The sequence below is a fragment of the Haliotis rubra genome, unplaced genomic scaffold (genome assembly GCF_003918875.1).
Source record: "Haliotis rubra isolate DU_JTF1 unplaced genomic scaffold, ASM391887v1 Scf52, whole genome shotgun sequence".
NCBI lineage: Eukaryota > Metazoa > Mollusca > Gastropoda > Lepetellida > Haliotidae > Haliotis > Haliotis rubra.
The window spans coordinates 1,635,651-1,648,276 of record NW_025767213.1 but is presented as its reverse complement, the minus strand read 5'-3'; the positions used below and the strand labels follow the sequence as shown (position 1 = coordinate 1,648,276).

General features: G+C 43.1%; 3 protein-coding genes across 6 annotated transcripts in view; all 3 read right to left on the bottom strand.

Moving 5' to 3' along the window:
• LOC124292547 (putative defense protein 3) overlaps window positions 1-3,117 on the bottom strand; it is a 47,095-nt gene extending 43,978 nt beyond the window's left edge. The window contains exon 1 of the mRNA XM_046729682.1: window positions 2,968-3,117. The gene's annotated coding sequence lies outside the window, so the exon portion shown is untranslated. The remainder of the gene's footprint in view (window positions 1-2,967) is intronic.
• Window positions 3,118-5,390: 2,273 nt separating this feature from the next.
• LOC124292532 (putative ferric-chelate reductase 1) lies at window positions 5,391-12,379 on the bottom strand. The gene is made up of 5 exons (XM_046729653.1): window positions 12,200-12,379; window positions 8,928-9,117; window positions 7,999-8,165; window positions 7,452-7,549; window positions 5,391-5,810 (listed from the first exon to the last, which is right to left on the bottom strand). Exons 2-5 carry the CDS (start codon window positions 9,115-9,117, stop codon window positions 5,663-5,665), a joined length of 603 nt encoding a protein of 200 aa, XP_046585609.1. The 5' UTR covers window positions 12,200-12,379; the 3' UTR covers window positions 5,391-5,662.
• Window positions 8,175-8,918, bottom strand: LOC124292533. 4 transcript variants are annotated; one of them, XM_046729657.1, is made up of 4 exons: window positions 8,757-8,918; window positions 8,569-8,634; window positions 8,503-8,535; window positions 8,175-8,403 (listed from the first exon to the last, which is right to left on the bottom strand). In XM_046729657.1, the coding sequence occupies exons 1-4, from the start codon at window positions 8,822-8,824 to the stop codon at window positions 8,313-8,315; spliced, it is 258 nt and encodes an 85-aa protein (XP_046585613.1). In that variant the 5' UTR covers window positions 8,825-8,918; the 3' UTR covers window positions 8,175-8,312. The 4 variants fall into 4 exon arrangements, with proteins under 4 accessions (XP_046585613.1, XP_046585612.1, XP_046585611.1 ...); XM_046729656.1 differs by having other exon boundaries at window positions 8,503-8,634; XM_046729655.1 differs by having other exon boundaries at window positions 8,175-8,535.
• Window positions 12,380-12,626: the final 247 nt, after the last annotated feature.

Here is a 12,626-nt window from a genome sequence, read left to right as displayed (position 1 = left end):
AATCCCTCGGACCATTCTACAATTGTTTATCCACACAGTGATGTACAATCACTCACCACATTCTAGAATTGTTCATCCACACTGTGACTTACAATCACTCACCACATTCTACAATTGTTCATCCACACAGTGACGTACAATCACTCAGCACATTCTACAATTGTTCATCCACACAGTGACGTACAATCACCTAGCACATTCTACAATTGTTCATCCACACAGTGACGTACAATCACTCACCACATTCTAGAATTGTTAATCCACACTGTGACTTACAATCACTCACCACATTCTAGAACTGTTCATCCACACAGTGACTTACAATAACTCAGCACATTCTGCAATTGTTCATCCACACAGTAAGGTGCAATCACCCAGCACTTTCTGCAATTGTTTATCCACACAGTGAGGTAAAATCCCTATTACCATTCTCCAATTGTTCATCTACATAGTGACGTACAATCAGTCAGCACATTCTAGAATTGTTCATCCACACAGGGACGTACAATCACTCACCACATTCTACAATTGTTCATCCACACAGTGACATACAATCACTCACCACATTCTACAATTGTTCATCCACACAGTGACGTACAATCACTCAGCACATTCTACAATTGTTCATCCACACAGTGACTTACAATCACTCACCACATTCTACAAGTGTTCATCCACACAGTGACGTACAATCACTCAGCACATTCTACAATTGTTCATCCACACAGTGACGTACAATCACTCAGCACATTCTACAATTGTTCATCCACACAGTGACATACAATCACTCACCACATTCTACAATTGTTCATCCACACAGTGACGTACAATCACTCAGCACATTGTACAATTGTTCATCCTCACAGTGATGCGGCCCATCCACCCGGAACTGAGGCAGACCGACAAGATTGCTGACTGACTAACATACACTCTCTGTTCAAGTTGTGATGGTTTCTACATACCTCTGACATCGAGCTACTCTTTGTGGCTGACAAACACTAGCAATATATATATAATCTCTCCTGAACCGTCACACCAAGTGAGAAGCCATCCCGTATAACTGTCGCTGATAAATTATGTAGCGTCCAAGTAGGACAACTCTGTCGAATGATCATGAAAGTCGGGAAATTATGGAAGTCTAGAAGGGACATACTGCGTTGTCGATCTTTCAAACCCATTAGGAAAGTGACAACATTCGCTGAAACGCGTCATTGCGACAATCCAGAATGTTTTTCAATAATTGTCGTTTAGTCGCGCTTTGAGTAATGGTTTGGGGATATTACCTAAGGGTGAAAATGCAACAACGCAGTCGAGCTGTCTAAATGTGTTCTGTTTAGATTAACACCAGCGTTTATGTCGCGGGGTCCCTAGCCATTTCCTCGTCACGATATGGCTGCAATATTGCCGATGTGACGTTAAATAATAACTCACTCACTCACTCACTAGCCATTTCCTTTCGCCATTTACGTCTGTAGTGAGTGAACTGAACTACGGAGAGGATTGGATCAGGGGAGTGTGCTCGAGCTCCCCACAGATCGAGCAATTTGTGTTGAAGCGAAGCGACCCTAAGAGTCCAGAAACCTGTGGTCGTTTTGAAGCCGATTGATCCCAGCCCAGTACCGATGAGTGAGTGAGTGAGTATGGTTTTACGCCGCCTTTAGCAATGTTCTAACAATATCACGTCTGGGGACACCAGAAATGGGCTTCACACATTGTACCCATGTGGGGAATCGAACCCGGGTCTTCGACGTGGCGAACAAACGCTTTAACCACTAGGCTACCCCACCGCTCCAGTACCGAATACCAAAGGGCCTTGGACTGTGACCTGCCTCGAGTCCAACATCTAGCCATATTCCAGCAATATGGCTTCACATTGTACCCATGTGGGGAATCGAACCCGGATCTTCGGTATGACCATCGAACGCTTTACCCACTAGGCTACCCCAACCGCCCCATTTACAACATGAACCTTCAGGTAACCGATGACCCAAGAGTGCACAGAGACAGCGAAGCAGGTCAGGTAAGCATGTATATACACTGTAGTAACTGTTGCGAGCAGTGGGTACATTCATCGATCATTATATAGATCATACTTTGTTAGCAATTTTAAAATCGAAATACAAGCACGACAATGTGACATCGTTACTAACTACTGCGATGTTGCTGTTGAGGGTAAAAAGCTTGGAAATGGCTTATGCAACAACGCCACAAATTTCGATCTTGATAAATGTGACGTTGTAGCTTTGCTCCCCATTGTTAATAAGCAAGACTAGTGTTAATTGGGCATCTTGTCAGCTTTGGTTAGTTTTCTTTTAAATTGGCATTTATGAAGTTGATGAATAATAAGAAACGCATGCTACTTTATGGATGTCAACTTTGTTATAGTACGATGCGACACATCATTACATTGAAAAGTAGTTGTCAAAGTTTAGCCTGTCAGGGCAACAACGAGACAATGTCCCGTCTAGGATTCCATATGAAAGTATACGGATACAACACTCCAGGGGTCCATCAAGGAGTTGCTGACACACATTCACTATTTGTCTCCCGAGAAACGTACGTTATGTAACCCGAGGGTCTATTATTATAAATACCCGCCATGTACACGAAATTGCAAAATTATTCTATTTTGACCTTTGACCTAAGAATAAAAATGATGATGACGATGATGATGATGGTGATGATGATGATGATGATGATTTATTGAACAAGTACTAGTATTACATCCTTCCACCAAATAACTGACTGTTAGAGAACTGATTTCGGGACGACTTTTACCTCAACAGTTCGTCAAGCAGTATCATATAAACTGTTGTATTGTGTTTCAGCCCCAGAATGATTCTATTTAGTTGGACGGCCTGGGACACACTACAAGACAAGTATTGTCTTCAGACATGTTACAGATACGTTGTCGTGCAGCCACGTCTAGTTAGTTTGATACGAAATACTAGGCATTATTACACTGACCTTATCTACAGACCCGCTTACTGAGCTCGAGTCTTCAGTGCAACAGTCCCAGCCTTGGCGGTGAGGTCATCTCCCAACCCAGACTTCAACAGGCTACCTAGCCGGTTGACGGATATATTCATGAACGCTTGAATTCCCAACGCTTGAATTTAACGGTTGATGAACACGAGTGATCGTGTGATCTGTTTCGCTCGGCGGAACAACGATGACTTGCATTCCCTAACATGTTCTTAGTCTGAGGCCAACGTATGTTGGAAACGCTGAAATCGTTCAACCCCGACATAACTCACGCCATCACATAACACAGCACGCCGACCTCGGGATGCTCACCCACCCTGAATACCCCACAACACATCAGAACACTCCCAAAACTCCCATGGCAGTCCGCATGTGTTCTGATCACTTGTATTGAATAGACTATTGGGACGTGTGTTTGTCGTCACATGTAGTTAACTATGGGACAATGGACAGATACGAGGAAACAGCTGAGAGGCCATGTAAAGATATGGGAAAACACCTGAGAGGCCATGTAAAGATATGGGGAAACAACTGAGAGGCCATGTAAATATATGGGGAAACAACTGAGACGCCATATAAAGATTTTGGGGAGCGGAAGGTCGCGGGTTCGATCCCCGACCGCGTCATACCAAAAGACGTTAAAATATGGTACTTGTTGGTCCCTGTCTGGAGGTCGGCACTAATGGGTACAACAAGGACTGGTCGGCTCGGAGTCAGTATAATGTGTCTGAGTGTGGGTACTCATGCTTCACTGCGGCATGGTATCTCAGTGGGCTAGCACTATAAAACCAGCTAGTACGGGCTAGTACAAGCAGACGCACATACACATACACACGCAGGCACGTCGTCATATGAGCGAAATATTCTCAAGCACGACGTTAAACCCAATTTCACCTCACCTCACCTCACCTCACCTCACCTCACCTCACCTCACCTATAAAGATGTTAGGAACCAACTGAGAGGCCTTGTAAAGATATGAGGAACCAACTGTGAGGTTGTGTAAATATTTTGGAAACAAACTCAGAGACAATATAAAGATATGGGGAACCAACTGAAAGGTCGTATAAAGATATGGGGAATCAACTGAGAGGTCATATAAAGATATGGGGAATCAACTGAGAGGTCGTGTAAAGATATGGGGAATCAACTGAGAGGCCATATAAAGATACGGGGAACCAACTCAGACACCATATAAAGATATGGGGAACCAACTGAGAGGCCATATACAGATATGGGGAACCAACTGAGAGGTCGTGTAAAGCTACGGGGAACCAACTGAGAGGTCGTGTAAAGATAAGGGGAACCAACTGAGAGGTCGTGTAAAGATAAGGGGAACCAACTCAGAGACCATATAAAGATAAGGGGAACCAACTCAGACACCATATAAAGATATGGGGAACCAACTGAAAGGTCGTGTAAAGATATGAGGAACCAACTGAGAGGTCGTGTAAAGATATGGGGAACCAACTGAGAGGCGATATAAATATATGGGGAACCAACTGAGAGGCCATATAAAAATATTGGGAACCAACTGAGAGGCCATATAAAGATATGGGGAACCAACTGAGAGGCCATATAAAAATATGGGGAACCAACTGAGAGGCCATATAAAGATATGGGGAACCAACCGAGAGGCCATATAAAGATATGAGGAACCAACTGAGCGGTCGTCTAAAGATATGGGGAACCAACTGAGAGGCCCTATAAAGATATGGGGAACCAACTGAGAGGCCCTATAAAGATATGGGGAACCAACTGAGAGGTCGTGTAAAGGTATGGGGAAGCAACTGAGAGGTCGTGTAAAGATATCGGGAAACAACTGTGAGGCCATGTGAACTAACAGAAGATTTGCAACCGAGAGGCCTTGTATGTTTTAGTTATGGGGAACTATCTGTGAGAATACGTAAGGGTAAAATAGAGCAACTGAGAGGCTATGGTTGTTTTTTGCTCAGTGTTATGAAAATAAAACACCATGAAAGATGATGTGAGGCTGGAATATGTGGGAAAGGCTATGGGACGATGTGTGTTTAAGCCTGGACTGCAGTCAATGGCAGGGTTGTATCACTAACACACTGCAGGATTCTACATGGACTCAAACACAGGCGACAGTTGATATCCCCAGGACCGGACCGTGATTTGCCGGCTGCTTCACCCGACTTGATTCCCATGATTGTTGTACATAACGCGGTTGATGGCGGGTTGGGGGGACAACGTGAACACACAGCCAAGCAGGAAACACGATATTCAACATCAACCGTCAGCAATAGTTGACGTAATAGAAATGTTTATCCGCTGGCGATTAAAGCAGAGATTCTAGAGCAATGGGCGTGTGTTTCAATATTCCCTGCAGTTACGAATTGTCACTGTCGTATTTACATATTTACAGAATTACAAAATAATATTCTTGAAATGGTTGGATTATTTAATAGCATATGACACACGTCAACAAACTAATAGTAGAAAATATTGAGTGAAACACAGTCTAGGTAAAGGGATACGTGTAAACTTCAGCTATTTCATTACTACACCAAACCGTCACATTTGAAATGCTTTGTCATATTTACCATATACTCACACAATATTGAGACTTCTTAATATCAATATGGAAACATAGTTTGAACATTTTTTCATTAGAATAACAATCAATATTGACCTAAGTCAGTTTCATTTAATTAACTACAGCAACAAAGAGGAGACAGCGATGAAAGAAACCACGGCGAGGGTCAGCACTGGAGCAACTTGAGACGTGGAGCTGGCTGTCACAGTTATCTCATCCGACGTGACATCGGCCCACCAGGTCACCTTGACCTGGACAACTGTTGCCCTGAAATATCGTACACCCATAGAAATGTCACATTCAAGCATGACCATTACATTTACCTAAATGGCCCGAAGTTAGATTTTCGAGATATGCTATTAATTTAGTTACACGGTGTTTTGAAAGGGTGTACGGGACTGTAAGACCTTTGTAAATTCCGTATTACCTGAGGAATTCACAAGGGTCTTACATTCCCGTATACCCTTTCAAAACACCGTGTGACGTATGCTTTTTATATAACTTATCTTTAAACAACAACATTCAATCATCGGCAGAATGAGATGCAAAACGTTAGAACGCCATGATTTTTCCTGAACGGTCATATAGGGAGATAACTCGGGATGGCTTAGTTTATGATACAAATTATCGAATTTGAGATTTTGTTAAACAAGTGAAGTACAGAAACATTTCATTTTTTGGATATATTTATTGACACAAACAAATAAGAAATTATGGCAACAATTTTATTACTCTGTTTATACACTTAATTGTATACGCCAACTCTAAAATTTCGAAGCGATCAGTCGTTTGGCAGCCACATTCACACTCCGGCACAGCGATGACTTGACTAGGCTGGCTTGCCGCATGGAACTATGGGTAGGAGAGTGAGCCACATTCCATCTAAGGTCAAGGTCATTCGTACAACTCGTGTAGTGTGTCACATGACAGATTTGACGGGGTGTACGATTCGTACACCATGGCAAATCGGCCTCCATGGTTTGGTATGCTTTGGCTTTTGACCAATCAGAATTGGACAAATTTATCTTAAGGGTAATAAAGTTCTGTGTGGACATGAATTATAGACTGCCCCAAAGATGGACTCCTATATGCAGGGGAGTAACCACCGCGAGTGTGACAAATACAACAATCACTACATATTTATGACAGTGTTTGGTTAAGTAACACGCAGAGGTGTACGTACTAAAGGCCGACTTTATTGAATACCAAATTAGACCCGCCAAGATTGGTCGTCATCAATCCATGATTGTCGTAAGAAGCAACTAACAGGATTGGGTGGCCAGGCTCGCTGACTTGGTTGACACATGTCTTCGTATCCTAATTGCCTAGATGGATGCTCATGATGTTGATCACTGGATTGTCAGGTACCGATTTGATAATATACAGACCGCCTGCATATAGCTGGAATATATTGCTGAGTGAGACGTTAAACACTACACAAACAATACCAGAATATATAGCAAGCGAAACATGAACATCAAGCAGATGCAGTTAATTCCCTGATGCAATACATGAACCTATGCTTCAGAATGAAATCCATACACAGTTTCAGATACGATTGTGGGAGAAGACAGACCACAATGCCGAGACTACAACAGTCAACGTGTACTGGGGTGTTTTCATAATGGTGTAGGAGTTTGGAAAATATGAATAGGTATGGAATGTAACAAGCGGGGTATCACTACATGTATGTGTCATTTAGGAATATCTCAGTAACATGCGTCCTGTAATCAGTGTATGAAAATACCCAAAAACCCAGCCAGACATCAGGGCTGGTAACTTCAAAATGTTACCAGCCCAAACTGGATTTAACCAGACCAAATATGTAATGTTACCTAACTCAGTTCTGTGTCAGGTGGTACACACGAAGCAGCGCGACCACACGTGTACAGTGCTATTTGAACATACCTGAACTGAATGCCCTCTGCCACATTGAAATCAGCAGGTGCTTTCCAGGTGAATTTAGCTGACGTCTTGGCAGCGTTACCGTTGTGACTCATGGAGTTCTGAGGATAGATGACATATAACTGTCACTTACATGGACCGTGCTGCCGACATTAGTTATAGTGTTTACCCGTGAAGATCCTGGTTAGAATTGATCTTTAGTAACTCATGCCTATCGCAAGAAGCGACTAACGGGATTGGGTGGTCAGGCTCGCTAACTTGGTTGACACATGTCATCGGTTCCCAACTGCGTAGATCAATGCTCATGCTGTTGATCACTGGACTGTCTGGTTCAGACTCGATTATTTACAGACCTCCACCATATAACTTGAATATTGCTGGGTGAAGCGTAAAACAAGAATCAATCAATCAGTTATAATGTTAATAAGCATGGACATAATCAGAAGATAGTTCAATTCCAGAACCAGCAATACATCCATCGCGGTCAGTATATTCGGTTAATCGTAACTACCCATAAGAATCTAATAAGTAAAGATGGAAGGAAACCCACCATGGTATCATTTTCACAGTCCATTGTTTTAATGGTATCATCCGAGGCGGTGTACTTGGCAAATGTCCCGGGCACTATGGCCGTGTCGGCAGTGGTACACTTGGTACAGCGGGCTTGGACCAGGAAACCGTTGAAGGTGTCGCTGGCGGTCGTGGCATTTAGAGTTACTGAAACACAGTATGTTACAACCAAAACAAATGGGTAAACTTGGAGAGACTCAGCTCTGTGTGGATGTTGAAGTAATGGCTTACATGGACTCATGACCTGTTGATTTCATGGCCTACATACACCCATGACCTGTTGAAGCCAATGGCCTAAATACACTCATGACCCATGTAGGTGTTGAAATCATAGCCTACATACACCCATGCCCTGTTGAAGTCATGGCCTACGTACACTCGTGACCTGTTGAAGTCACGGCCTACGTACACTGATGGCCTGTTGAAGTCATGGCCTACGTGAACTGATGACCTGTTGAAGTCACGGCCTACGTACACTGATGACCTGTTGAAGTCACGGCCTACGTACACTGATGACCTGTTGAAGTCACTGCCTACGTGAACTGATGACCTGTTGAAGTCACGGCCTACGTACACTGATGACCTGTTGAAGTCACGGCCTACGTGAACTGATGACCTGTTGAAGTCACGGCCTACGTACACTGATGACCTGTTGAAGTCACGGCCTACGTACACTGATGACCTGTTGAAGTCACGGCCTACGTGAACTGATGCCTACGGCCTACGTACACTGATGACCTGTTGAAGTCACGGCCTACGTACACTGATGACCTGTTGAAGTCACGGCCTACGTGAACTGATGACATGTTGAAGTCACGGCCTATGTACACTGATGACCTGTTGAAGTCACGGCCTACGTGAACTGTATATACTCATAGTGAGAGGTGGAAGAAAGTTGAGCACACCTACCTGTAACCATCCCGCCCTGTTTGACGGAGGTTGCATCTACGGACAGCATGTAAGGTGACGTTGAACCCTGGGCGGTAGCCCCGTGTTGAGGAGTGAGATCCAGACAGGCCTCTGTCCCTGCTTGTGAAGGGTAACCCAGGACCGAGACAGGCAGCACACAGGCCAGGCAGAATAGTGCGTAGAAAACCATCTACATTGATGGAAGAGCAGTAGCATTGGTACTAGTACTACATCGTAAGTATATATAAGCCATATTCCCATCGCCAGTAGGTCTGTATACACGCCTCAAACAAGAAATAACTGCCTGTAACGCACAATGTTCGGAAAACCATATATGGAGAGTATACACCTAGAAAAAATTTAAGCACCACGGTAATTGTTACAAAGTTGTATGTTTTAGTGATTGGATGGTACAGCTGCATGGTTCTTGTTCTGTAAGATCATGTCTTGACTACAATGAACACCAAAAAAGGACAGTGTCCTTCAACGTTTTAATAATGGATATGGCACAATAGACAAATTATCTGTTTTGGAACCAAATGATACCTGTCACAAGTATGTGAAGCTAGAGAGGGGATCACGGCGTGTATGTGATGAGACCAAAACGTTTCTTTGTAACCTGGGAACGTTGTACAATCAATATCTAGAGTACCCTGGATGGGTAGAGTGATGACGGGAGGATGGGTAGAGTGATGACGAGAGGATGGGTAGAGTGATGACGAGAGGATGGGTAGAGTGATGACGAGAGGATGGGTAGAGTGATGACGAGAGGATGGGTGGAGTGACGTCGACAGGAAGGGTAGAGTCCTTTTCCCTGGGCCTTGAAATGACACAGGCCGTAAGCAGTGAGATCCCAAAACAAGAAGACCCCTCCACACCATGGTTTTACAACGTGGTATCACGCCATCACACGGGAATGTATTGTGTTTGTATATATTTCACTAAGGCTTTCGCTGAAGTATGGAGGGTCATGCAAGGTGAGATTCTATCCGGGCTGTTATTTTCCCTCCACGTAAATGATCTTGAACAAACCCCTATCAACTACAACTTCAGAGTGTGAAGTTAGGACAAAGGCTGTCTGAAAATACAACCCTGTTGTTACAATTTCTTACATTACAATATGTTGATGATACAGTCTTACCTAGTAAAAGTCCCTCAACAAAGTTCAACATAAATTGCACCAAACAGAAATTAGACATTAACACTTCAAAAACAAAGGTTATGATGTTTTTTAGTGGCCCTGCTAACAAAGTTTGCTTCAACTCTTGTAGGGGGGGCAAACATTTGGAGATGGTAGATAGTAATATGTATTTGCGAATCAAGTTCATCAGAGACAGGCGGATGGTAAGCGGGATTAAATCTACTACTAACAATACATTGTCACTAATACTACTATAGCTATGTTTTGTCTCCAGGGATAAGCCTGAGTATCAATTTACAAACTGACTGTCTGATTTCAGCGTTTGATAGTATGGTATTACATATTCTCACATACAGTGGATTAGAAACATAGGGATTAGAAAAGTTACATTATTGAACGCGTTTAATTGCATTTCCTTAAAATAATAGCTGATTTAAGGGATTCTTACCCAAATTTTATTATCTATGGGGAACTAGGTAGGCCTCCCAACATAACTACACTCTTCAAAAAAAGAAACGCACAGGCGTTTTCAGCAGTTCATTTCGATATATTTTGACAGCAATCGCCATTAAGACAAATGTTTGAATCCCGTTCATCATGTCCTGGTTGTTGTGTACTGCGCACAAACGTATCCCCAAAACTGTTTGTAAACGTTTGTAATAAAAAATAAAACGATACATGAAAAGTGCAAGCAGAATTTTTTTTCCACGATATGCACGCGCAATGTGTCGTAAACATGAGTAGAGACATCGACTATAAAAGGCCAAGCCAAATTCATCATTTCAATACGAAATTAACGACGTAAACGAAGATATTGAATGCTAATTTGCGAAATATCGTCATTGAACGTTTGGAAGCAGTCCAAGTATGCCGTTGCCAGAACATTCAACGTCCACCACAGCACCATATCTCGATTATAGCATCGATATACCCGTTTCAATCCGACCCAAGACCGTCCCAGAAGTGGAAGACCAAGAGTGACCACTCCTCAGAACCGATTCACCCGGGTGTTTCACCTACGTCACCGAGTAGCCACAGCAACGGACACTGCGGAACAGGTGCCTGGTCTTCGATGAATTTCAGACCAAACCATCAGAAATCGTCTGAGAGAAGTTGGAACTCGAGGATATCGACCAAAAGCTGGACCTTACCGACACGACCACGTCGACAACGACGTGTCCAATGGTGCAACAGGGTACAGGCATGGAACCTGGGGAACTGGCGACGCGACTGGTTCAGCGATGGTGTGGGGAGCCATGTCCTACACGGGCAGATCAGAGCTAGTGGTGTTCCAACGCAATCTTACAGCACATCGACCAAATCCTGCAACCTCACCTCCTCCCACTTTTTAACCGCCAGAGAGAGTTCTTTCAGCACGACAACGCTCGACCCCTCGACTTGTGCAATCCCTTCCAAGGGAATGTCCAGCAGTGAGGGCTGCAAGGGGTGGTGTCACCAGGTACTGACCTGATCGCACACTTGTGTCCACACACGTGCAGTGAGTGAACTGAATCAATGCTGGTAATAACAACTATACATATGTTCATCCATGTGTCGAATTCCCTTATCTATGTTCGAGTTTAATCGACTTATATACACTTAACTACGTTTAATACATTTCATTATGTTTGGACTGTCCGTTCCTATTTTTAAGAGTATATTTGCTAACGGGTAATAAAATTCTGGCATAAGACTGCAGCTTATTTTCATGCAAAGATACTTTTAAAAATATTATATGATTATGTCAGAATGAATCATTGTACAACCAAAACATGCCTACTATGGATACACAACATAATTAATGAGTGGGGGTTATCGTATATTCTCAACAACCCCAGCTCACGTGATAGTAAGTGTAAGTAACGAAGTATTTACAACTTAGTATTTGGAAGTAATATTTACACTAAAGGTTCTAATGGTTATCAATATATAGCAAACACCATAAAATGTATAAATACCTGTTGCTGACAAAAGACATTTACATTCCTATTTTGAAAGATAAAACATGTTATGTATAGGTACATATGTTATTTCATACTATGTTGTACTACCCTTAGAGGTTACTTGACACTGGCCTGGCTGGCTCTTTGGCTGCCCTGCAAATGTAAACTGTCAGTTTGTGGGTACTCACGGCATACGATGTTAGAAGGCCCGTAGCGGTACATGAACTGCCCCTAGTCTGGACACCCGAGGCACGTAACGTGGAGGGTATCCAGGCTTATTATAGCGCCCCCTCCACGCCGTGAAACACAAGTAGATAGCGGCCTTCCCTACTACAACGGTTACGGAGAGCAATATATTATCAGATGTTGTAATTGTGTCTGTTAATACCCTCTACATTGACAGACAGGGGTCGGACTTCTGTTACACAGAATGAGTCAGCGTTTCTTACATGCATGTCACGCAAATATGGTACAGTCACGCACACACACGGCTTGTATACTTTGCTTTTACTGCCAGGGACAAATGATCTTATAAAAGAAAGTAATTTTTTTAATTTAAATAGAGTTACGAAACACACAGGTTCTTGAAAGGAAACATATGACAGATGTTGTGCA